Source organism: Apaloderma vittatum, unplaced genomic scaffold, assembly GCF_000703405.1.
Source record: "Apaloderma vittatum isolate BGI_N311 unplaced genomic scaffold, ASM70340v1 scaffold33520, whole genome shotgun sequence".
In the NCBI taxonomy this organism is placed as follows: domain Eukaryota; kingdom Metazoa; phylum Chordata; class Aves; order Trogoniformes; family Trogonidae; genus Apaloderma; species Apaloderma vittatum.
In genome coordinates this window covers 26,695-29,062 of record NW_009695682.1, presented here as the reverse complement: position 1 = coordinate 29,062, position 2,368 = coordinate 26,695, and the positions used below count along the sequence as shown (strand labels likewise).

Here is a 2,368-nt window from a genome sequence, read left to right as displayed (position 1 = left end):
TAAGGGAGGGCAGAGGCAGGGCAAGGAAGCAGGACGACATCCACAGGTGTGCAGGGAAATCCGGGAGCAGATTTCCTGCCCTTTCTCTCGGGAGCAGCAGCCACTTTCTGCTCTCAGCTTAGCATTGACATTTCTGTTCTGATTTCTCACAGATCGTGTTTGAGGGATTCATACGCAACGGCCACTCAGGAGAGCTTGCCCTTGATGACATCCGGCTGGGCACCGACATCCCGCTGGAGAACTGCATGGGTACGTGCCGCATCCGGCTGCGGGGGCCAGAGGTAGCAGTGCGGGGAAGACAGCTGGGGCTGGAGAGCCTTCGCTCGCAGGCTGCTATTGGGACGTTTCTCCACTGCTACAGTTACCAAGAGTTTCTGGATCTCAACTGGGGCTTTCCTCGCCCATGAAAGAAATGAGGGGAACGTGGTCTCTGGGGAACAGGGCCTCTGGCTGCGTTTGTGTCAGAGACGGGAAGCTCATGGCTCTGCCATGCAAAGCTGAAAGAGCAGCTGAGGGTTACCGAGGACTTTTCTATGTGATAAGGACGTACACCAAATTTAAAAGGAAAGCGCTGGACAAAAGAAACCAGCTGTCAGTCAGTATTACACGCTTAGAGGGGCCGATGAGTTCAAAAGGAGTCTTCTCTAATAAGAAGTAAAATAGCCCACAGGTTTTACAGCAATGTTAACAGAATAACAAAAGAAATTTTTGTCCTAGAATTCACCATTTCCCAAACCAGGCCAAAAGCCAGGTGGATCCATTCAGTGTGAAAAGACAGAGAGGACTTAAAGAAAAAAAAAGAGAGAGAGAAAAAAGTGTGTTTTAGCAGTTTGCTGGTGGAGCTGTTGGCCTGCCCTGTTCCTCTAGCTGGCATATCCAGGGACACACTCTGCTGGCTCTTGTCACCATCTAGCTTGGATGTGGATTTAGAGCCATCCCAGCTGAGCATGGGACCAGCAGTATTCAGTTAGTGGTATCTGCATTGTGAGCTGCTTGCGGTAGCAAGGCTCCGCTCTTTTACTGACCCGGAGGAGACAAGTTTCGCTGTTAAACACGCTCAAAGTGTCTGACCCATCTTGAAGTCAGTGGAAAAAGTCGAGTGGAGCAGAGCCCCTTTGGGCCTTGAAAGGCCTTATTCAGCGAAGCTGCTCTCCTGTGCACCACCAAGGGAGGATCCCAGTCCTTCCTAACCCAGGTGGTAAACATGCTGTCTTCTGAGGGGTATATCTCAGGGGAGGAGGCACGGGATGAATTGTGCCTGGGAAGGGCTGGTCACATTGCTTGCCACCCTATGCAGACAGGTAATGGTGAACATGGTGCAGGTACCAGCATTAATAATAGAACAGAGGACCTGGACTGCCCCAGAGATGCTCCTGAGTGCCATCAGTTCCAGTTTCTTTGATGCTTTGAACTCTGCTGGTCTCCCATCTGCTAAAGGAGCTAATACTCCACATCTCAAATTCCCTGCATTTAAGACTTGACAGTGGTGTTTTAATCCCTTGCCTTCTATGGCATTAAAGAGAAGCAGGGCTGATGATTAACACTAATAGCATTTCCTATCCAACTTCTTTTGAGCTCAGCAATTCACCTAGCTCCAGTGTTACTGTATCTTGGGCCTCGTGAACCTAAAGCTTAGTATTTCAAAACAAAAGCATTAACACATATAAAGTTTCAAGCATTGCCAGCCCTAAAAATAACACCAAATTGCTACACAAAATTATTTGTCACATTCTAGGAAGCTGAATGGGAATCTTAAAACCGATAAGGTTAGTTGTTTCAGATAATTTCTATCAAAAGTCTCCCATTGTAAAATTTAAAATAACTCATGGGTCATTTCCGATGTCACCAAAATAATAAAGAAATGGTAGAGATACAGCGGTGCTCTCTCTCTGACAGAGCCATGAAAATAGCTGACTCCAGCACAGGCTACTGTTTTTTCAAATGTAATCCTGGGAAGTAATCTGATTCCTTTTTAGCGTGAAAGAACGCTAATAAGTCACAGTAATTTTTTCCTTTGACAAATGTGTCATTCGCATTCTGAACTTGAGTGATGATTTCATAGCACTCAGTAGAGCCAGAGTCTGCTTCTGTGACTCACAGGCATAATGCAGAAGTAATCTAAAAATAATCAGAAGTCTATTACTTCTGTGAGAAAGTAATCAGTAGTAAGTACCGATTATTGCTTTTCAGATCCAGTAATTTGTAATAGATTACTTCTTCAAAGTATCTTGAAAGAAGAAAAAAATCACTTGCCTTTGTTTCTTGGCACTGTGTGATGGAGAGGAGCATGGCATTGATGCCCAGAAGTCACACAGTTCCCTTGGGAGTAATGATGCCAGAGTTGAGCCAGAAACCACACCGCTCTTGA

General features: G+C 45.9%; 1 protein-coding gene across 1 annotated transcript in view; it reads left to right on the top strand.

Moving 5' to 3' along the window:
• Nucleotides 1-2,368, top strand: part of NRP2 (neuropilin 2) — a gene marked incomplete at its 5' end in the record, with an annotated part of 75,304 nt that overhangs the window by 55,043 nt on the left and 17,893 nt on the right. The window contains one exon of the mRNA XM_009872164.1: nt 153-249. Coding sequence (XP_009870466.1) covers nt 153-249 — 97 coding nt within the window. The remainder of the gene's footprint in view (nt 1-152; nt 250-2,368) is intronic.